This window comes from Antedon bifida, chromosome 7 (genome assembly GCF_963402885.1).
Source record: "Antedon bifida chromosome 7, ecAntBifi1.1, whole genome shotgun sequence".
NCBI lineage: Eukaryota > Metazoa > Echinodermata > Crinoidea > Comatulida > Antedonidae > Antedon > Antedon bifida.
Genome location: NC_136232.1, coordinates 12575087 through 12598151, shown reverse-complemented (window position 1 = coordinate 12598151; position 23065 = coordinate 12575087). Strand labels below are relative to the sequence as shown.

The window sequence follows — 23065 nt, the reverse complement described above, 5'->3', positions numbered from 1 at the left end:
TAATTCATCAACATAAAACCCACCACTTTTATCTTCAATCAATCTGTATGAAATACTTAACTTTGGCTCCTCTCTTTGGTGAAAGTATCCCAGTTGTATTGAATAATTTGTATATATTTTTACACAATAATAATCAAAATAGTAGATCAAGGTATGTCCTCTCGCTTTTAAAACAAGGCCAACAGCCATAAGTCACGTGCTCTCAGAAAAAAATGAACTTTCAAAAAGTAATGTACTTTACTGTACATCAAAACAGTTAAAAAAGTACAGAAAAGCGATAAAACGCATAGTGATACCGGACCGACAGACAGACATAGTGAACTTTTGAGTCGCGTCCACACGACTAAAAACGTGTTTACATTTCAAGAAATGATGAAGTAAAGTGTGTATAGTTGGGTGCCGCTTATGGATGATAGCACATCTTGTATAGGTTTTTTAAAATTTATAGTGTTCTGTTCTTTCTTTGGCAGGAAAAGGCCTGTCAGTCCAGATAAGCGGCACTCATAGACTAAACAACATTTCTGGTTTGTGTAATTGTTTTTTAGATGCAGAGCAAAGATGGCAAACTCTGCCGTCTATTTCATGCCTAGTTTACCTGGATAAACTGACAAGACAATTTCGAATCTATCGAAAAGAGGATAGAATTACGAAAATAAAAAATTATAAAAACACCCCAATCTGATAATGTTATTGTCCGTGAACCACATACTCAAGTGGGAGCAAATCGGTTATAAATGGCAAATTCTACATTTCGGGTTTTGGTATTATGTAATTCATCGACTTATCCTGTCTACACCTTAACATTTTTACAAAACACTGATGAGTAAACTTGATTGATAAAATGGAAGAAAATGACCAACAGTACACAACTCGAAATCAGCCAATCATACGGCAAGGATTCACTTGGCGTCAGACAGGTATTACCACAATTTGTTCAGGACCTGGTTTTTTAACAAAGGAATACGATAATCTATTTTTATGATATTTTCAATTTCAAAAATATTTCTATTTACTTTTCCGTAGAAACGAAACCATGACAAATTTCTAACAATGTCTACAGATGTTTAGCAATAAAATTCCTCCATATATTTCTATTTATATTTCAGAATAGCTACAGAACAGAATTCATTATTTCTATAAAATAATACTAAATTTAGTATTTTGTATTAAGTCACTTTTGTTCTGATATAAAATAAATGTTTGTGTTAACAACTTGTTTGTTCAACTTTATTCTTCAACATTCTCATTAACAATAAAAACCTAACAATGACAATAATAGACATTCAATTTGTGGTACAGGCATTATTAAACAAACTTGTAAATGTATAAACTTGCTTTATTATTCCCCTAAAATGCTATTCTATTAACAATAATGATTGCCTTTTGCATTGCTATCTTTTCTGTTTTGTTTTCAATAGAATTGGAGTGAATTTTCTAGTTACTCAATCAGAATGATTTTTATCATTTTCAGTAAACATGTCTATACTGATTGTTTACAGATGTTTTCAAAATATATTCATTATTATATTCTGGAAGTACATACAATGCAAATGGTGCTATACAATATATCATATTGTGTGGAATATGGAAACAGTCCTTTTTATTTGTCTAAGTAAAATATTTCTATAGTAGACACAAAAACAATTATTTGTTTATGGTATTTCACGCATAATAATTTAAATGCCCTGGAAATTCACAATTCACACGTTGAACAAAAAAACACCGTCTGCTAGTGTATAGAGAATGTACAGGATTTCTAATCACAGAATGGTATATAAACATTAGGAATTCTATATTAGAGGGAGCTGTAGCAGACGGTACAATTGATAGTTATAACTTCTTCCTTTCGTATTTGTCCCCCCCCCCCCCCCCCACTTCGTTTGTCCAGGAAGCGACACTCATACATACTACCAACACCATTTCTATGTGTGTAATTATATGGATATTTTAAAATTGAAAAAATAATGTGACATATATGAATAGGTTCATCTGAGAGTAATGAGAATGTGTCTTGCAATAATAATTACTCTATTTGAAATATTTGTGTACCAATGAAAATTCCTGTAACTCCTTACACCTGACTGAACAATTTTCTTTTTTTCCTAAATGTTTATAAGTTTAACAATTGAATAAAAGTGTGACTCAATATACACATGGATTTGAAAACAAAGGCTAGAGGTATTTAAATACTACAATAGAATTCCTCACACTAAACAGGTAAAGCTTGTATTATGACTCAAAGGCATGCTAAATGCATTGTTATTATTTTAAAGAAAGTGAGCTTTTTGACTTACAATCAAACTAACACTGTCAAATGAAAGCAGAACTATCAAGCATTTGGCCTTCTTTGCTGGGGTAAGTTTTATACTTTTTAAAACATCTCAATATCCATAGTTTCATAAAGACAAAATAATTGAACTTGTGGAAAATCGCTTCTGTGATACTTTGTCTATAAAAGAGTTTGAAATTAAAGCAACCGGGAAAACCGAAAAGGTAGCCATTCCTTTGCCAGGGCTAATGCATGATGATTATACTGTAACATGCTGATTCTGTTCTAATTCATAATGTGTGTTTACATTGAGAATCATATAAGTCAGCTTAATAATGTGTTCAATTTATTGGGCAACAAAGACAAAACTTATTTTCTATCTTGAAACATTTTATTACTCGCTTTTAAAACATTCAATCAAATGAGTTAAATTTACTTTTGGAAGGTGTTGTGGAAAGAAGCAATAATTGTTCTAAATTTTATTATGGAATTGTTATGTAAATACTTCATTTACTCAGTTATGGTATCAACTAAACTCGGAACACATTTTCATTTACTGTAAAAATGGAAAAGTGAAAGTCTGGAGATCAACTGCAAAATTTAACTTTAGATAATTGTTTCTGCTATAAAAGTTTGAATGTATGAGTCCTTGCTATTTTAGTATGTAATTGCTGTAAAGTAAATTAGAGTAAATACATTGTTTATTCAATTATGAAATCATCTAAACCTTTGAAAGATTTTTCCTTACGCTATTGAAAGTAAGTTAAGATACGTCCAAGTGACAGTCTTTAGTATTTCCATAACTGTTCATTTTAGCAACAATTCCTTTCTTCTATAGAGAAATATAAGTGTGATCTATGAGTTCCTTGCTAGTTTAGTATTATATGGAATCTTAACCACTCAGTTATGACATCACTAACCAAAAAGATTTTTCTGTTTCAAATTACTGACAAAGTCCTGATGGTTTCAATTTAGAAACTGTCAGTTTATCAAAGCTTTGTTTCTATAGGAAAATAAAAGTGTACAACTCTGAGTTCCTTTGCCTTTAGTATGAAATTTTGAAACAGATTGCTCATTATTGATTTTTTCCAGAACACGTACACAAGTTTCACTTGAATTTTCATATTAAAACAGTGATAATGAGAAGTCTGCTGTTTGCATCTAAGCTGCATGAAGTCATGGAAGCTTTTTTCAATATAGTACTCATGCTGTTGTCTCAATTCTTGATCATTGTATGATGATATAATTTTAATTTAAACACAATATGACAAACTGTAAAGTATGTTTGGTACTAGAATGTTAAGCTCCAAGTGGTCGAAAATCACTTAATTTCTCTAATCAAAGTGTACAAATTGGCAGCAAGTGGCAAAAAATGACTACCTAACTTAACTGTAGAACAAATTCCTTAACTATTGTACCCTGATACAGTATAAATATAACACATAATATCAATTGATGACAAACAAGCTCTCCAGAATGGTGTAAAGTGGTTCTCTGATCAAAGTTAGAAGAAGTATAGATAAAATAAACACTTATCTAGTACTGATACAGTAGGTTAGGCATATAAGCCATTAAAACATAGACCAAGAGCATTCGAAGACAAATTACAATATTATTTGACATTTTTTGTATTGGTACAAAAGTAGATTAGTTCATCTTATTCTGTAGTATAACCAATATTTCGGTAGTTCACTTTGTCCGAAATTGATTTCTATATTGAGAGGATACTGCTAATAATAGTTCAACACTACACTTGTAGTGGAGATATACTGTAGCATGTAAAAAAAGTTATAAATTAGAGAGAGTATTTATGTCAATGTGTTATTAGGTTATTTGGTTATTTAGGCTTGATTATGCATTCATCGGACTGTTATATCGGTCAGAAGAAATTAATGATGCTGAAGACTATTGATTAAATACAGTATTTAAAAAATTGAATAAATTGTATTCTAACATTCCTTCTTCAATCAATTCAAGAGTGTCCATTAGAAAAAATATTCTGTAGACTTCAGTAAAAAAAAATTCAAAGAAGAAGCTGGAGAAACACATAATTATGAACAAAAATGTCACGATCTGTCATGTCTCAGAATGGTGATTCATCGTTTTATGAGAATGGTTCCATTCAATCTACGATTAATAAGGTGATATGGCAGTTATTGTATGCAATAATAATGACAGTTTGTTATTAAAAAACTCCATACAATTTAAAGATGAATATATTAATATCTTATTTACATATTGTCCTCTCTGTGAACTGTATGTTTACATTATTATATGAATTGTTATATTGGGATTCAAGATACAATTAAAGGTTTATGTGAACTGTTTAACTGTACAGTGGACTGGTGTTTTTAGGTACAATAATTTGTTTATTTTGCATTCTATGTACATTTTCATGCATTTATTATATTACTAAAATTACTATAATTAAAGATGTCTCAGTTAAATGTACATGGACTTAGATGGAAATAAGTTACACTGAAAATGTGAAACTGTATCTAATTATCCTTGGTTCATTTTGTTCTGTTTCCCTTGCTCGACGTCTTCTGTTTTTTGTGATATATTTCTGGTGTTGTATTTTTTTTAAATGGTGTATTTGTATGTTTTCTGTGCCATTTTAAAATGTATTTTATGTATGAACCAAATAAATCAATCAATCAAAGACTACAGTATCTTTGAAATATGAAATTCTTCATCTTTTCCCAAATATAATTTTCTGAAGGTCCCTGGATGGACCACCATCATATAAAGTATTGTTGAAATAAATAAATATCTATACATTTATTTTAAAGATTCATATTCTTTTCAGACTATGATGGGTTTTTTCCCAAGATTTTGGCAAAAAAAATGTGTCGGTGATATTTTGTGGTCTTTTTTTAATGTGTTAAACAATACTTTTTTTCTGGTTTTTAAATAATTTTTATATTCTGAAATTTCATCATGATTGTGTTGTTAGATTTCTACTAGGTTGGTTTCATCTTTGATGTTCTTATTTAAACAAGAAACATTTCTTATAAACAACGCTGCTCGACTTTTTGACGTAACAGTTCAATTATTCTTTCTTCAGAAATAATAATTTATTATCATTTTTTTTTTTAACAACCAGTAGTAAACATTTTGTGTACTGTAAATATAGTCTGGCCTACTATACAAACTAATAAAAAAATGGCAATACAGTATAAGCATAGAATTGAATTCCTTGGAAAAAGTGATTTACCAATTGTAAATGACCATCAATTATCCTGTTATTGCATAGTATTGCATGGCCGTTGATTAATATTTAATCCTAAATGGTTTTACCACTGATTCACCTTTAATCATTTCCTGTTTTAAATATCCATTTGTGGAAAGTAATTTAATTTAGGTCAAGATTTACCTTATTAGCAGGGAACATCGATTATCCTCATTTTAGAAAAACATGATAATTTATATATATATATATATTTTTTGCAATGCAATGCAGTTTGACCTTGATATATTTATTTGGAAGGCATAGAAAATATTTAAACAGTGTGTAAAAATATATAAGAATGCTCGCAAGTCAAACTCATGGTATAATATTTCTAAAAAAAATACCAGATTTCAGATATTGCATCACTTTCATTGGTTATAAGATGACGTCCTGCAAATTGTGGCAGAAAAACCTGTATTTTAGGTAGTGGAAAAAAACATTTTTTTTTGTAAGTTGTCTAGGGATCTACAGTATATACAATTGAATAGACTTTTATGGACCATAAACATGTGTTCAATTCTATTATTTAATCTTTATTGGTCCATCATAATAGATAAAACTGGCATACACAAAGAACACTGTAAATAATACGAAATCATGTCCAAAACTATAGCGGATGCTATAATTGTTTGAAAATGACATCCAAGCCATATATGGCTCAACTAAAAATGTAAGGTATTGGTACAGTATTTATAATAGTAAACATAGGTATGTCAGATTTGTCAAAGGCAGAAAATATGATGTCAGCTCATTATTTCACTTTAAACAAATACACAAATTTAATATAAACATCTTGCAGATTCGTCATTTAGCATATTTTCTTCTTTTTTTCTATAAGAGTAGTAGAAATTAGAAATATTTATATATATGTTTATCCAAAATATCGGGAGGAAATTGCTTTTTATCGGGACATCGGATATTTTTTAGTTGATTCAAAATATCAGACTCCCATCGTTATCAGAGTGAAAACAGCACAAATCATGGATTGTTTAAATTGTACAGTTTGTGTCTTTCTTAAGTTAAAAGATCAGGAAAAACAAATGTTGACAACATGTAAAATATATTGATAGACAACACAAGAATGCGTCAGCAGTAAAAGAGCATTAAATATGCAATCTACAGATAGTGTTGCATGATTCCATCCTTCTTTACAGCACTTTGCAATCAGATGGAATTACCGCATGTACGCTAATATTAGGAAATAATTATTCTAGTGCAGTTTTAGTATTACCATAGAAACTTCATCTTGTCACAGAAAACATTAGTGCCATTTTTAATTTGCCTAAAGAATGTTAAGTCACATTTAATTTCCAACTCAATAATGTTCAGAAATGTATTTTTCATCACACTGTACTGAACAATGTTAACATTTAAAACATTAATTTATTTGTTTCTATTCTTTTAGTAAAAAGCATAAAATACAGTATATTGTTATGATACTATATGTACAAATTCATAAACTTGTTTTGCCGTTTTTTATAGCTATTTCCAAAAAGAAATTTCATCTTTAACAAAAATTATAGGCTAAATGAAATTCTTCAAAAAATAATAATAATGTTGGAATTTTCTAAATTTCATGGCAATAAATAAATAAACTTAAATAAAAAATGTATAATCTCATTAATTATAGAAAAAATATTATTTCCTTCAAATACCTCTGAATGCATATTTTTTATTTTGAGGAAAAACCCACATTACAGTATTTAAATCTGGACAACATTCATGAAATTGAAGGAATGTACATTTCACTACCTGTTCACACCTGTCTGCATATAGTTTTCAGGAAATCCCAGCTTATTGATGAGTCTTTTCTTTCATTTACACCATCATAAATGGTACCATATTACTACCCCGACTGACATGACTAATATTTTCTTATTTGTTATTTATTTATGCTTACACCCCTGTGAACACTACTGTTGTTTCAATGGTTATTCTTATTTTGGCAAAATCCCAGTTTCCTTGAATTTGGATAGAATTACTACCCTCTGACAAGTCTATTTATAATGTTTAGGTAAATCCAAGTTGATTTCAATCAGGACTTGGATTGTTAGGAAAGGTGAATTTCTACCCTCATATTTTCAGGAAAATCCAAGTTTATTCGAGGCTTGAATTTACACCCTTGATATTATGATAGAAAGAGTGCATTACCCTCTGACAATACTTACTGTACTACTGTGTAACCGTCCTCACTATGAGGGTTGGTTGTATTTCTTATTTTTAGCAAAATCCATGTTTATTTATAGGAAGGGTGCATAGAGTATCTACCCTTATATTTTGAGCCTGTTTCATGTACTACACCTGATATTGGTACAGTAGAAAGGGTGCATTTTCTTTACAGTACCCTTTAACAAGGTTGTTTATTTCATGTTTTGAGGAAAATCACATTTTACCTCACAGGTTGATAAAGAGTACATCTGTCACATCTGTTTCTTATTTAGGGGAAAGTCCCTATTTATTTGAGCTTTGACTTGGCACTCCTGGGCTTGATGGGAATGTTTTCTACCTCCAGTTCTTTATTAAGGTTCAGTGGATGAAGACTAGCTTTCTCAACTGTCTACAGCATGTTTGATGAATCAACCTGATAGATAATATAGGAATTACAGAATTAACTTGACAGAGAATATATTTATACTGATAGGAATTACAGGTAGGCTACTGCATGTGATACAATGGTGAATTAGTACTTAAGACTATTAACTGTATAACTTCTTAACAAGCAATACAGTGTACAGATAGGGAATCATCTGCCAATTCTCCTTGAAACATATTTCCTGAAATAGATAACTAAAGTGTGATTGCAATCACTTTCAATTATGAATTACTTTCTTTATGTTTGGATTTTCTCATGAACGTTAAATTAGAGGCTAACAAACAAACTAGGTATTAATAGACTAATGTCAAATATATATTTATTGTTGAAGTTGTTTATGTCTGGGAATGTGGGAAAAATAAGAATACATGTTTACCCAATTTATGTGGTAAAGTACATATATTTTTTTATTCAAAGCTATTAATTCACGCCGCAAATAAAAAAAATCAAAGCCAGAAATGTTTGTCTATGTTCTGTTGACAATTTTAAATTTCCTTTATCACTTTAGAATTGTAATGTAATGCTTTTTAAAAATGTATTTTTTATTTCTTGTGTTATATTACAACGTACCATATAGTATAGTGTTGCTTACCGTGTTCCATATATATATATATATTTATATAATATATGAAACCTTACCATCATGCATATGCTTGTCCTCATTTATTACTGTTCAGTCCTACATATTTTATTCCTAAGATTGTATATTATCAACATAGTTTTGTCTGTAGTGTTATAAAAATAGGTTACTTTAATATAGGTTTCATCAAACCAATGTTCACAAGATTAAATACTTACTGCTACTATATGTTATCTATACATTCTTGTTCCCTATTATCAGTCTTTAATGTGTGACCATATTCTTGTTAAATAGAGGAAATATGTTTGGAATTTTTGGTATATTAAATCACATACAAATAATAGCAGATAGTAGATAGATTCTAATTTAACTAAGGGCCTGTTTCTGCTGAGCAGAAATAATCGATTATTAACTGTTTATTTTTTTAATCGATTATTTTTGGGCAGCAGAAACGGCGCAAAATAAAATAACCGATTAAAAATAACCGATTGAAAACACTCAATCCATTGCGTGTTTTAATCGATTATTTCTTGTTTTAACCGATTATTGTGGAGCAGTCTTGAGCTGCAACACAAATAGCGATTATTGACCCCACTTTGACCTCTAGAGTATGGCAAACTTATTCACGTCACAAAGCATGCTGTTTATTTGCGTGATATCGACGACGACGATCAGCAAAACAACGATCGCGATGTAGACCGAATAAACAATGATTTGATTTTTATTATTTTGTGGGGGAGAATTATACCGAGAGACTCCAGGATTCTGTGTTACAAGTACACCGTTACATCCCACCAGTCCAGGCTAACGATGTTTTACATGTCCTTTTTTAGGCCTGTTGTCTGTTTCGGTAGAAATATATAGCCTCTAGCAGGCCGAAGGTAGAACCAACGAACGGCGAAAAGAACTTTTCTCGCCGACGTGTCTTTATTAATATAACATCATTATTCTGTTGTATGTGGTACAGTAGTAGGCCTAGATGTTTATTTTACAAATAATATAGCTTTACGTAAAAGTAATTTTTAATCCTACATGTGAGAGTTTTAGGCAGCGATAGGATGTAAACAAACCAACCATGGAGGTATAAAAAACTATTTTATACCTCCATGAACCAACTCTCATCGGCCTTTCATAACTTGAATGCGCTGTGGAGGAATGGTGACGTAATTTTAAAAGCCGATTACCTGAATAACCGATTAAAGTCGTAGCAATTTTCAATTGCAACGCGATTATTTTTGTGGTTTGCGGTGACTGGAAAAAATCGATTATTTTGATTTTTTCAGCAGAAACAGACCCTAAAATAACCATAGATACTTGCTAATAGTCTGGGTTGAATGTTAGAATCTGACATATTGTATGTGAAAGATCACATAACTTTCAGAAAACCAATACTTTTAAAATTTTTTTGTGCCAAACTTTGTTTTAGCATAATTTTACTGACCTGGAGTTTGATGAAAAAACTCAAGGTACCAGATTATCTTTATGACACTAGCAATACAAGTCACACATCAGCGATTTTAACCATTAGTAAACTATTTAACCAATCAGATTGATTCCTGAACTAACTATGGAAGGACCCTGGATTCAACTGTGACAAAAAAAAACAAACTTGAAGGAACTGTTAAGCCTAACATATTTTTTCATCTGTGACAAAAATAAGCTTGAAGAAACTTTTGTATGATGTTCTGAATTAATGCCCATATGGTTCTAGGACAACATTCAACATACCTTGAATATTAAGATATTTTTCTAATGTATGTATGTACAGTACCACCAGCATATATGAACTTTCATTCATTTCCAAAAGCCTGTAGTTGTGAATTCAATATCACCAAAAGTGTTTATTTATTCTGGTAGGGTATTCTGTAGAGGATATACACTTTGTTTGTATTTGATAGTTCAGGTAAGGTTCATGGGAATATATTATTATTTAAAGCTTTGTTATTGTTTATTTCCATAAAAATACAGTAGCCTGTATACCACTTAAGCCCCTTTCACACAGAGCTGTAAGACGGTAATATTGCAGTAATTCGCGAACGCCAGCTTATGTGTGAAAGGGTTAAAACCCCTTAATGCCGGCTTCCGTTAGACCACCTCTGGACATAGTAAAATTGCGGTAATATTACCGTCACGGTCATAAACCTGATCGTGTGAAAGAGTCCACGATATAACGCCTGCTTACGCAGCGAGGCAAGGATAAATTCGAGACATTTTCCTTGATTGAGAAAGATGGTGGCATTTATTTTAGGCCAAATTATTAGATGATATCAATATATATATTTTTTAGGTTAGTGTGTAAATAATACAATGGAAGAATACGGCCAATAATAATAAAAATATAACAGATGTTGGTCCAAAGATTATTTAACTTGCTGTAACGTATGTTAGCCTAGGCCCTAGTTAGCATAGTTCTAGCAGGAACATCCTCCCCCGAGCGCGCGCCTGGTGCTAGCTCATAACAGCTTCTGATAATTAAATTCGCGTCTATTTATAGGCCTAATAGATTTTGTTTCTGTAGAATGGCCATCACGATCGGGCAGTTATTAGCACTGAGTGGTGTTGGGCAAAAATATAGGTGTTATGCATCATAAATAAAAACCAATAAAACTAAACGACGGACACACAAAACAACATCAGCAAACATGTGCACGCATGGCATGTTTCGTCGGCGGTGCCCGCCATTTTTTTTTTCTAAAAAAGTGCGACCTCTATTTTATTAAGACAGTAATCTTTAAATATTGCGCCTTTTTCACTGTGGCCTTTCACACAGAAAACGGTAAAATTACCGTAATATTACCTTCTGTGTGAATGGGTATAGACCGGCAATATTACCGGATTGCTTACTGGGATATTGCCGCAATTCTATGTGAAAAGGCTTTATATTTACAAACAAAACGCTAGAGTGATGGATAACTTTGCCCCAACATGGGGACCCTAATGACCCTCAGTTCTCAGTGTTGTAGGGTCCATTAGATTGCCAAAACCAGGCTCAGAGGTACAGTAGAAAAAGGACTTCAAACACAGCTAATTTGTATGCACTTTAAAAACCCAGTGTATCTTTAGGAATAGGGGATCACCCCGATGAATTAGTTCTTCTCAGTCTCTTCCATAGATGGGCGAATAACCACCAAGGGGAAAGTTGTTGTATGTGACATCATCTTGTCCACTGCGCTTTCTTAGTATTATACATTTAAATCTATTGATACAGTATAACATATATTATTAATCTTAAATATAAACTAGTATTTTTATTAGGTCATTAAAATGAAGAAGATATAAATGACAGTTAAATGTATAACACACTGTGAAGAACTGACCTAGTTTTGTTGCAATCAAAATTATATTTACACAAATGTTTATTGATCATTCATGATATCAATTCATCTTAATTGATTAATGTATTCAAGCTCGTTTAACAAGACACGTCCGATTTTAACGACTGAATGCAGAATGGAAAAAAATGTATTGAAAGATACAATCTATTTAATGATCTATACCAAGAAATACAATTGCAACCAAGCCTGTATTGTCATTGACGAATGCTAACACAAAAGCAAGCAAATTGTAAATCTATTTATGTCCACCTTACACCATTACGAAGCTTGCCTGGTGTCAGTGAGATGTAGCAGATTCGAGTGCTATTGCATTTTATCACGCAATTGATTTATGGAACTATACAGTATCCGTTGTGATGCTACTTGGAACCATTGAAACTATGTTACACAGTGCCCAAGATAAATACTGTATTATATAATATTTAATTTAAATATTCAGAAATATTGAGATATTATGAACTTCGTACAGTATCTATACCCAAAAAAGTTCTTTATTATTATATAATAATAAGTATATTATATAATTTGAAAGTAAAATCCAGTTTACATAAATTGACTGCTCATATTAACCTTATCTTATTAAGATTTTCTTGTCAATCAACTTCAGTAGCAAATGTCCACATTCTACAGTACAGAGTGAGTATACAAAGCTTAATAGAATTAATAAGTAGGCTAATAATCTCCACGCGTTTTAAACAAAGTGTCGATTGTTAACAAAACCTAATGCAATTTGCCAGCCCTATCGCGCTATTTATCTGTGAAATGTTGATTTCTTGTAATCTAATAAGCAAGGCCTGTGTGTTAATTCAAACAGAGATTGGTGTGCTTAATAAAATCCAATTATCTACATGATGTGCCGTATCATAGTGACCGTGTTAACCAACTTTTATCAACCATTTCTATTATTTTAAGAATAATTTATTGATTATTATATTGTGCAAATTCTATTAGAATATGTTCAAAATATATGCAACAAGATAATAACATTTTACAAAATAAAAGAATTAAGTTTTAAGATCAGCTTCTTTAGTAAACTTTACTGACTTCAGCATCAATATCGGCATTGTCATTATAATCATTTTTTTGTCGTTCTCCTTAAAATTTATTTATCAAACAAAGGAATACCATGTACGTACTATAAAATTTGAACTTATCATTTTTAATATGGTACTGTGTTAATAACACAATTTGTCAGTCTTTTGCTACTTTCTGTTTTTTACAATTTGTTGGAAAAATGAAATACCTGTAATATAAGTTTTTATTTCTGTTACATATTTTTAAAATAGATGAATTAATCAAATATTATTATATGTCATTTAAAGTATATTAACATAAATTGATACTGTACTGAAATATGTTCAATTCAATTCAATTCAAAGAGACATTTATTTTTTAATTGAATTGAATTGAACATATTTTAGTACAGTATCAATGTCAATTCATCTACTGTATAAAAATAAGGAAAACTGAGAATGAGATTTGAACCCTGTACCTTCTGCTTGATATGCCATTGCCATTGAATTAACCATTACATTATTGAATGTTTTGAGGTTTTGTTCAAACTTGATTGGATAGGGAATCTTTTGAACAAATTAATTTATCAACATATTTTTTTGATGTCGCATTATTATTTCATAGATTTTACATCTCCCTGTTTCATGCTGGACATGTAATCACTCATGCATGAAACCTGCAGCAGCCCCTTTAATTTCACAAACCTGCTGCAGTGAAATGCACATTGTGATGAGTGATATAGATATACAATTCTAATGAAACACCTTACATTAGCCTGATATTACAAGTCGGATAGAAACGATCAATATTAGCACAAAAGAAGCAACGAGAAAGGAAATCATGATGCCAGTTTTAGTGCTTAATGCTGAATTACAACTGCCGTGTTAGAATATTAGTATACATGTTTATATATTATGTATTGTTATAGGGGACTGAAATCCTCATATTCACAATAACAGGATATAATTTCAATTATATAACCAAAATCATTTTTATATTATCATACTGTATATCAATCATTATTTTTATTTAGCCTGACCACAATATGTATAGCACGTACACTGTACATTCTGTAAATTTAAATAAACAATAATTCAATGTATTTATTTAGATTAGAAATTATAATTTACTGTAGCCTAATGTCAATTTTCTTTTTTGTATATAAATAGTAACTTGAATTTAAAATCCTTTTAACATTATTTAGTTGTACCAAAGTTTTAAGTCTATTTCGTGCCAGCTTACATGGATAAACCAACAATACCCTTATTCTCCTCGAAGACCAAGATATACTAAATGAGTAGAAAATTCATTGAAAACCCCTCTCAATAAATGGCGCAGTCCACAAACCACACACTCAATTAGGAGCATCATTCCCCAACAACCACTATCATTATTTCTTTTCGAGACATGGAAGAAAAAACATGACAAAGAGCTTGCAATACACAGTGGTTTGCTGTTTGCAAAGATAAGTTACAGGGTGTGCTACCACATGTGCATGAAGTGTCAATGAAAATAAAGTTCATTTTATCTGATCTTTCCAAAATCATGATGAACATGTTCTAGAAAAGTACAATTAATATACCAGATCTATAAATATTTTTATCAAATATGTGGTATTTAATATATTTTCATGCAGGTATTACTTACCCAAGTGGAAAATACCTATCACTCATCCAGAAAATAATTTAAAATGCAGATGTGAAAATAATTAAATGTACTTGTCCATAGGGCAAACATGCATAAAGCAGCAAGATGTATCAATATATTATTTGAACCCAACTAAAATAACTATAAATTATTGCTTCAACAACTACACAGTCGTTTCCATCAGAATTTGTGAATATATTTTACAAGTGTATTATAATTGTCTCCTGGAAACATGTACGTCCATGTCTGTACATTATATTATGTGACAGATACATTGTGAATGAAAATGTACGCTAGTCATATATCACTAAATAAACAGGTGAACATGTAGCATACACAGCGTAGACAAATCCTAAACAACTATAATGTCCAATTTTCTTCTAATACTCCTTTCTCAATAATGAGAGAAATATTACACATTATATTTTATTTGCAAGGTCATGTATTATTAAAGACACTTTGCCTACGTTCTATCTAATTTAAGGTCACATTGCATTTTATGTATTAAAAATTGAATTGTTCATATTTAAATGTCAAAAATAAGGCGATTATACTATAAATGTAAGGGTTATTTGGTGATAGCAGCAGTATTGGCCCCAATAAAGAATTGTTTCATGTTCAAGATTTAAGATTTTTTACTATTAAAACTAAACCAAACTAAAAATAGTGAACAACACTCTCATGGCTACCGTACTATCAACATTTAAAAATAATGATCACGTAACGAACAATAGTGATCATGCAATTGATGAATGCCTTTTTCTTTCTTTGAAAAAAATAAATGGAAAATACAAAATTTAATGAGGGAGGTGACATGAAACTAAATTTTTGTTTTAATTTGGCCTCATTTTGTTAGCATAACATTAAATATGTCTACATACAAAAAAAAACAGTTTATTGTTAATGAAATGAAACGTGCGGCTAAAACATGGAATTGATTGGGTTTAATAATTTACTTTTCTCTATGAACACATACTAATATACAGTATCTATAATACCTACCCAGTTTTTTTTAGAGCATAATGCTTTACTGTTATTAAAAACTAATAAAATTGCAGACCTGCTTTTTCTATGAGTATTAAATGTTTATTGTGGTTTTTTGATCCAGACATTTTCTCATGATTAAACAGTGGGATACTCAACAAGGCTCTTAATGATACTTTTTGTCTGCTGCATTTGGTTATGGCATTTAGTTGTAAATGTACAATCAAAGGAGCATCAAATTGATATCATTATTCAGTCAAAATGAATTCAAACAAAATACTTGCCCTAAAGGAGAATTTTAAACACAAAACATAAATGTCATAATGGCATACAGTACTTTGTGTGTGCATCTCAGAAACAGTATTTGAAAACACTTTACTCTGATTTGAAGAAGGCAAATACTGTATCTTACCAGCAAGTTATGTGCGCAACTAGTTGCCAATAACTTAGGTTTTTTTTAAATTTTCTTTATCTTTCGTTATATATGTCAGATTTTAACAAGTGATCTCTTAATAAAGCTTAAAGATTTGTTGAATATGAACAAACTGAAAATTAAATATTAGGTTTTCCATGATGTGGAATCTCATCAAGAATTAAACATTTTTTTTTGTGAAGGAAATTGCTTTCTTTCTATACCACTCTCAGTTTCCTGTTTTCAATTTCTAGCTCTGCCATATTGCCAACTATTTCTTCATGGCAAAAAACAATATCATTACCCATGCCAATACTGGTTTATTTTTACACCATCATGTATTTATTAATGTTGTTGAACTAGCATTATTATTTTCTTATTGTAGGATGGATCTTCTGGAACTTTAGAAGAATTGGCACAGACATTAGCTTCTCAATTTTCCACAAACTACAATGATGTCTTAGAGAAAATGGAAGAACTAAGGAAGCGAAAATTCTCTCAAGATTCTCAAAGTAGTCAGGTACTATATGTGTGTTATTTTGATAAATTTCAAAGTATATAATTATTTTCCTTCTGGAAGTTTGGAAATTGCTCAACTGAAAAGGAACGAAATCTGAAAAGGTGTTCTTTTTACAATGTTTTTCTCGATCAGTTCTGGTAGTATAGAAAAAGTCTTCTTGAAGGTCCTTTGAACCCAGTTAATATTTGGAGAACATTTTGGAAAGACTTTAAGCGAAGATGGCAGATGTTGTATGTGAAATCTACTGTAGTCCATTGCACTGTGAGACAGTGATTGTATAAAGCGCATTATAAATATTGTTTTCTATTATTATCTATTTATAATCATTACATGAATGAAATCTATTTAAAACTTTTTCTTTTCTTTTTTTTTATTCCAGAGGAAGTCGGAAGACATGAATCCTGACATAAAAAGTGTTGGTAGTTCACATAGGTAAGGTGGTTCTACAAAATAAATACCAATGTTTGTTGGCAGCAAAAATGTAAAATAAACATAAAGTTAGTAATTATATGGTATGGTTTCAATTTCAAATAAATAGAAAACAAGCCAGGCTAGGGTAGTTAAGCATTTAATAATAATAATATCCTGGATCAAACACATATGGAAACATATTCCCATAATACAGCTAGTAATCAGTGCAAAGTCTTGACCTTACTAGGTAACCATCTGTACACCTGGGTGGATACAAGCGTTATATTCAAACCCTCAATTTCACAATCAGTAGTCCAACGCTCAACACACTGTGCACACACTAACATTTATCATCACAGTTGCTGCTGGTCTCAAAAGAAAAGCTTTGTTTGAAGCCTCGAACTTCACTTGGCTACAAGCTTCTACACCACATTGTTGGGGCGTACGACCCAACACACAGCTGACTCCAGTGATGCTTCCAAAAAATTTAACCTTATTAATAGTGAGATTGAAAAATTATTTAATGTTTTTGCAAAGTATTGTAATTTTGATAATAAAATAATAAGATTAATCTTGAAGCGTGTGAATTCAGCTCAGGAATTGGGGACACCATGTGCAAACTAAAAAAGATGAATACTGTTTAACACCAGTGATAACGAACATCATTCGTGCGAACGCCTTGGGATTTTAATTAAATGGATTACCTTACGACTTGTGTAGGCCATGCCGGCCTTATGCCAATTGTCAATGTATCCTAAAATGACACCTTTTTCCATGATGAGTGTTAAATAAGTATTCTATTGTAGGCATACATTAAATTAAAAATATTCACTACTCTTTTGTGAAAAAGTAGAGTATTAATTAATAACAGTATTTATAGCTTATTTTAGACTTAAATGTTAATTATTTTATTTTGTAAGCTTATTTATATTTGTTTAACAAAAATCCAGTGTTTGTTAAGAAGGACAAATAGTACATACCGTACTCTTATAATCTTTATCTTTTTTCTCTGTTCATTTAGATATTAACTGTAGGCTTTTGTATAATGTTATGTTGTGTTATTTAAAAATTCTTGTGATTATCCTAAAAAAAAAATGTATGCAATTAATACACCAGTATTTGTCTATTGAATTTATTGTACAGTATATCAAAATCTAAATAATGCTTCTTGTTTAATATTGTATTGATAGTTGAAATATTTTTCACAATCAATTCTTGACGGTAAATTAGGCAAAATCAAAGTGCGTTCCATTTCCCTTCACATTAAATGAACATATTGATGCTGTCATTGATTAATACTCATAATATATCAGAAATGCGTTTTAAATGTTTATGGATTCAATATCATGAAGCAAGTGGCGAAATGTTTTATATTTTTAGCATGATATATACCCCTAAAGTGGTGAATTTATCAGTGAATATTGGACTGAATAAATATGTGACATTTAATTGATTTTGTTGAAAATTAAAGATGCATGGTCAACATTGGTTGATTTACTTATTGTAGAGCATTCGATTATTTACTGTTCATTTGCTTTACACGTTTTTAGAAAAGGGGGATTTTTTTTTCGCGCAGTGGGCTATGATAACTTTAATGTTATTATATATTATTTAGCTATTTTATATATTAAGAGAAGACCTTGAAATTGAAGCAAACTTTTTGAATTACAGGGTATTCTTTAAAGCCAATTTACACAGAGAAGCAGTAATGCTAAGCAGAAAACCGCGTGGCTTGTCCCACATAGAATCTGTAACTATCCTGAGCGGGAACCGCCTGTCCGCTCCGCATTGTTTGTAAATAGTCATAATAAATAACATAGACACTATTTTTATTACCGTTACTTTGTAAATTGGATTTTATGGATATAGGCTCTTGAACATTACGTAACAATATGTCCATAGTTTGATACATGTTTTGGTTGTGTACGTTAGAAAATGAAATGCATATGATATTTGTTTCATGTATGCATTAAAGGATACAATTATGTGTTATTAATTCTTAATTTAATATTTAATTTTATTTTTAGTACAAACTCTTCAAGAAAGGACTCTGACCCACCAGGTAGGTCATGTATTTTTGTTCAATATAAATGTTTAAATTTATTTTTAAAAGCTATAGATAATATGTTGTATTTACACTGTATCTTATTTATGATTATTATTCCCCATAACATCTTCCCTTACCCCTAACCCATCTCACTGACTGCATACATGGTGGTATCACAATTTTTTCTCCTCGAAATAAATTTTTATAAAAATTGTATTTATATATAATTATAATATTGCATAGCCTATGTAAATACGAGAACGTGAAATGGCATTACTTCTAGATATCTGTGGATCAAACATTATATAGGGAAAATGTTATAGAGAAATTTAAGGTGAGCTTTTTGAATGCAGTCAGGTGATCCACAAAATGGTTTAAAGTACTTCAATTAATAGGTTAAGTTTCTCAATGAAGAAGAATTAGGACATAATTATTGTCGAAAACGACTCTCAATGTACAAAATTTGTTTGTGAATTAATCCGTTGATGTACTCCAGTAAACATCATCAATTTCAGTAGAAATACGGTCATTCTATGCTGAGTAAGGCCAAACTACATAGAATATTGGTTATGTAATATAATTATATTATAGAGAAAATAGAATCCCTCAAGGAAACTATAATTTCCTTAGAGCATTTTATATACTGTATACTATGTCACTCTAGCAGGCAACTTTATAATCTATACTTTTAATTATAATAATTAAATATATGTTTTTTATTATTATTTATTATACATACAGCAGAACATGATTCAAATAGTCTTACATCATTGCCATAATTTATTCACGATTTTAAAATTGTATTTATATATTATAATTTATAGCCAAATTTTGATATACAAGAAAATCAATGTTACACACAGCCACATGCCTACAGTACTTCATCTTGGAAAAATGCCAACAAATTAAATATTTAATGCATAAAAAATAAATAAATTCATTGAACATATTTATGAAAATCAACAAACAAAAGGAATAAATCATATTTATCTTTTCAGTTGTGTAAAATGTAATAATGATTATGATTTACTAGTAGTTGCAGTGTCCTTTGTTCTAGTTGTCTGATTGCAAAGCAGAAAATTTCTCCCCGTGGGCTTTTACAATTTGCGTGTGACTTAGTGTGGATAACCGATATTAAATATTCATAAATAATTAATGAATTCACAAACAGTTATGTAATACAACTATATATTGTATTTATTTATTTTGTTATTTTTTTAAAATTGCTTGATGAGGTGAAAAGGTTATGACATCAAAGGTAGTAAATGTAATGACCTGGCGTTTTACTGACACTAGATATTGTGATTATTATTATAATAAAATCACTGCAACGAAGCAGTTAAGATGAAGAGTTCAAAGGTGTTGAGATGAGGAGAAAACATTATTTTAATTAGATGGCTGTGTATATTTAAGAGATTTGTTTCTTTTCTTCTTCAAATTGTGTTTATATTTGTATTTATATATGTATTTTTTACCATCATCATTATCATCAGTATTTACGTCTCTTTTCTTTCCAATATTTTATTTCCCCTGTTATGTGCAGAATGGTTTCATGTTTGTCTGTTATATTTTCTATTTTGAGAAACCGCCTCCTGATATTAAGATTTTAATGTGTGATATTGTATATATTAACACATTTAATATGCTAGGAAAGCCTACAGTAACTGTTATATTTTTTGTATTTCAAAATTAGGATATATTGTATATTAAAATAAGTATTCATCTTTCTCAATTTGGTACAATTTTTAAAGAATACCCATCTTTCCCCTCTCCATCTCAAAAGATCTCAAGTACGGAACGTCCGTAATTACTACAGAAATCACAATTACGGACACACAGAAATTAATACTACAAAATACATACAAACTACACAAAATTATAATTTGGCCGTAAATTATTGGAAACCCCTGGCAAAATGCAAGAATTATGGACAAATCAATGATGTACACAACTAAAAGTCATGTGTGGTGGCCTGGCCTCATCATGTTTGTGACAGCTCTCCGGTCTTATGTCAGGCAACTCTAAACTTTTTATTTTTTTTATCTTTAAACAATCATTTTTATCTGTACATAATATTTATATATATATATTTTTTAGATTCAATTTTAATGATTGTTCAACTTGATGCCTCGCAATTTTAAAATTTTTATATCTTTGTCTTTTTATGGTTTACTTATATGTTCAAGTGCAGTATATGGAGAGCCATCTCGATAGTGCTTTGCACTCATGGCAATCCTCAGGGTGCTGCACCGCTGTCTTGTTGTCATGTATTTTTGTGCCTGAAAATTGAATAAAATAAATAAAATAAAAATAAAATGTCTCAAGCAACTACAATACTCAGTCAAGTTAGAAAATCATTTTGTGTATGCTTAAAAAATGTGCATATACTCACAGAATGACAATTTGATGTGAAGCGTAAAAAAAACTACTGACATTTTATATTATGGCACATTTTTTATAAAGATTACTGAAATTTATTTTAGTTAGTTGAGACTCAAACTGGACACATGCTATTATTCCTATACCAACATTTGCTGTACATTGCACTACTGTGTTCAACCCATTTTATATTAGTTTGATTATAGGCGTGGAATGGATTCAAGTTTGTTTGAGTCATTTCATATCTTAGAATCTGTGTGAAGGACTGTGAAAGAAAGATTACAGCAAGAAGAAAATTATCTGATATGTTACTTCAAGAAATGAAAGATGATGAGTTTTGACATATGTCAGATTCATGAGAAATTGTTGGTGATATGTAGTGGAACTTGTCACATAAGTGTAATCAAATGCAGATACAAAATCATGAGATGTTTGTAGTGTCCTGTAGTGTGATAGAATCTAACATTCTTAAAGATGAACAACTTTGAGTACATTTTTTTTTCCACTGTGGCTAGAAATAGTACCGTATCAAATCTTCTAGTCTGCTAAATATTTGGTAAATCGCTTAGATAGCTTATGCTGAAAAAACATGGCCTCAATGCAATGGTGATTTTTTGAAAAAGTTGATGTTCAAATTTGATCTATGCACGGTTGGACAATGGTGGTGTCATATCAATCACTAGTACACCTTTAGCAGCCAGCATTCATTCAAATCAAAAAGACAGTACTACCCGAATACATTACATCTAAGCTCATGGAAGCTTATACAAAGTTTGAGGAAAATTCTCAGTTTATTTTATAACAGAGAGACATTAACACACACAGAGCAATAGTCTTGCTTCTCAAGTCAAAATCTTCCTTTCAAAAACCAATTATCTTAAAATATTTTACCTCAACCCAACTTTGGCATTTACAGCAGACAAATAGATAATACTATAATACTTTAAATATTAAATCAATTCCAGTTTTATTTATCTCTCCTTACTTTGGCAATTAATCATTTCTTAGCGCCATACAAATTGCAAAACATATTGTTGTTCCTATTACATTATTTTTCTGGAGATTAAGATAAATCATACCAACCAATCAATATTTCACACTTTTTTAAACAAAAAATTTAACAAGTTGAACACATTAATCACACATCATCATGTAATTTTTTTTTCTTTTAATTAACTAACATACCAGTTTGATGAGTTGAATATATAGTTCAATATTTGGAATTTAAAAAGTTTGTTCAACAGCATAAAAAGCATAATAAACGCAGAATAAGCAAAAATATAGGCCTGATTGTTATATTCATTAAATGAGAAGGAAAAATGTATAGATTTATTGAGTGTTTGGTCCTGATTTGATGGTGCATCTTCTTGCTTCTTTTGGCAGTGCATCTTCTTGCTTCTTTTGGCAGCACATCTTCTTGCTTCTTTTGGCAGCACATCTTCTTGCTTCTTTTGGCAGGGCATCTTCTTGCTTCTTTTGGCAGCGCATCTTCTTGCTTTTTTTGGCTGGATATCTTCTTGCTTCTTTTGGCAGCGCATCTTCATGCTTCTGTTGGCAGCGCATCTTTTTGCTTCTTTTAGCAGCGCATCTTCTTGATTCTTTTGGCAGCACATTTCTTACTTCTTTTGGCAGCACATTTCTT

The 23065-nt window shown here is 30.5% G+C and overlaps 1 protein-coding gene across 2 annotated transcripts in view; it reads left to right on the top strand.

The window, feature by feature from the left end:
• Positions 1 to 23065, top strand: part of LOC144847796 (SAM and SH3 domain-containing protein 1-like) — a 72041-nt gene that overhangs the window by 18296 nt on the left and 30680 nt on the right. The window contains exons 1-4 of one of the 2 annotated variants that reach the window (XM_078704316.1): positions 8046 to 8151; positions 16452 to 16586; positions 16966 to 17018; positions 19025 to 19059. In XM_078704316.1, the coding sequence (XP_078560442.1) occupies positions 16536 to 16586; positions 16966 to 17018; positions 19025 to 19059 (139 nt within the window). In that variant the 5' untranslated portion in view covers positions 8046 to 8151; positions 16452 to 16535. Of the gene's footprint in view, positions 1 to 8045; positions 8152 to 16451; positions 16587 to 16965; positions 17019 to 19024; positions 19060 to 23065 lie in introns of those variants that run through there. The other variant, XM_078704315.1, reaches the window with a different exon arrangement.